Here is a 1166-nt window from a genome sequence, read left to right as displayed (position 1 = left end):
ACACAGACACAGACACACACACACACACACACACACACACACACACACACAGACACTAAATGAGTAAGAGCTCCATTCACCAGATCTGATGATTTATAATACTTCTAAAGTGCTGCTGATATCAATCAGTGTGTGAGGAGACGGACCTGCAGAGGCTGAACATGATCCAGTAGCTCCAGCAGGGCCACTGCTGGAAAACAAAGCAGGACAGACTGACGCAGGCGCCGGAGTGAGAGAGCAGAGCTGAAGAGACGTTCAGAGAAACACTGACACACAGCAACAGAGCGAAGGGTAAGATCAGAACCGGATAGTAATTCTGAATAATTCTGACTTTATATCTCACAATTCTGGCTTTTTTCTTATAATTCTAAGTTTACATCTCACTGTAAGATATAAACTTGAAATTGCAAGAAAAAAGTAATAATTGTAAGATAAATAGTTACAAATAGTTAAAAATATTTTTTTTTATTCCATGGTGGAAGTAAGCTTCCGTAATATTTAGTGCTTGTGACATAACATTGATTACTTCCAAGAATATTATAATCTTTTTGTTTAAAAGCAAAACTGAATTATTGAGTAAAAGCTGTTTATTATTTGAGGTGTTTGACTGATGCTGCTTGATCAGATTGACTGTAACTGAGTTACGATTGAGTGCTTGTAAGGATACACAGCACGGCCTGGTTACTGTTGAACATGGAGCCTCCAGAGAGAAACCCAGCCAGTTCAATCACAAACAGACCCAGAGTCACAGACAGAGCCACGAGCAGCCTGACAGACAGAGACAGACATCAGAGACGTTACAGAGCAAGAGCGTGATCAGATCAGCGGAGTAACATATGCAGCAGTGCTTCATGAGGACACAAATCCACCAAACTGCAGGAATGACTTCAGTGCACATCATCCTGTGACAAATAAAAAGATCCATCTGTGTGTTTTACCTTGTATCTTCTGTTTTGAACTGTTCTTCAGTGAATTCCAGTGGCAGACATGACTGGATGTTATTGTCCTGTAAAACACACACACACACACTCTCTCACACACTCTCACACACACACACACACGCACACGCACTCTCACACGCACACACACACGCACTCTCTCTCTCTCTCACACACACACACACACACACTCTCTCTCTCTCTCTCACACACACACACACACTCTCA

The 1166-nt window shown here is 42.0% G+C and overlaps 1 protein-coding gene across 3 annotated transcripts in view; it reads right to left on the bottom strand.

Annotated features, from left to right (window-relative positions):
* Positions 1 to 13: 13 nt before the first annotated feature.
* The window catches only part of tmem107 (transmembrane protein 107), a 5868-nt gene continuing 4715 nt past the window's right edge, over positions 14 to 1166 (bottom strand). For all 3 annotated transcript variants that reach the window (XM_016254653.1, XM_016254652.1, XM_016254651.1), the window contains exons 3-5: positions 939 to 1006; positions 668 to 768; positions 14 to 243 (exon numbers count right to left, since the gene is read on the bottom strand). In XM_016254653.1, coding sequence (XP_016110139.1) covers positions 122 to 243; positions 668 to 768; positions 939 to 1006 — 291 coding nt within the window. In that variant the 3' untranslated portion in view covers positions 14 to 121. The remainder of the gene's footprint in view (positions 244 to 667; positions 769 to 938; positions 1007 to 1166) is intronic.

Source organism: Sinocyclocheilus grahami, unplaced genomic scaffold (genome assembly GCF_001515645.1).
Source record: "Sinocyclocheilus grahami isolate Dianchi unplaced genomic scaffold, SAMN03320097.WGS_v1.1 scaffold1270.1, whole genome shotgun sequence".
Classification (NCBI taxonomy): domain Eukaryota; kingdom Metazoa; phylum Chordata; class Actinopteri; order Cypriniformes; family Cyprinidae; genus Sinocyclocheilus; species Sinocyclocheilus grahami.
This window is presented reverse-complemented; position numbering and strand designations above follow the sequence as displayed.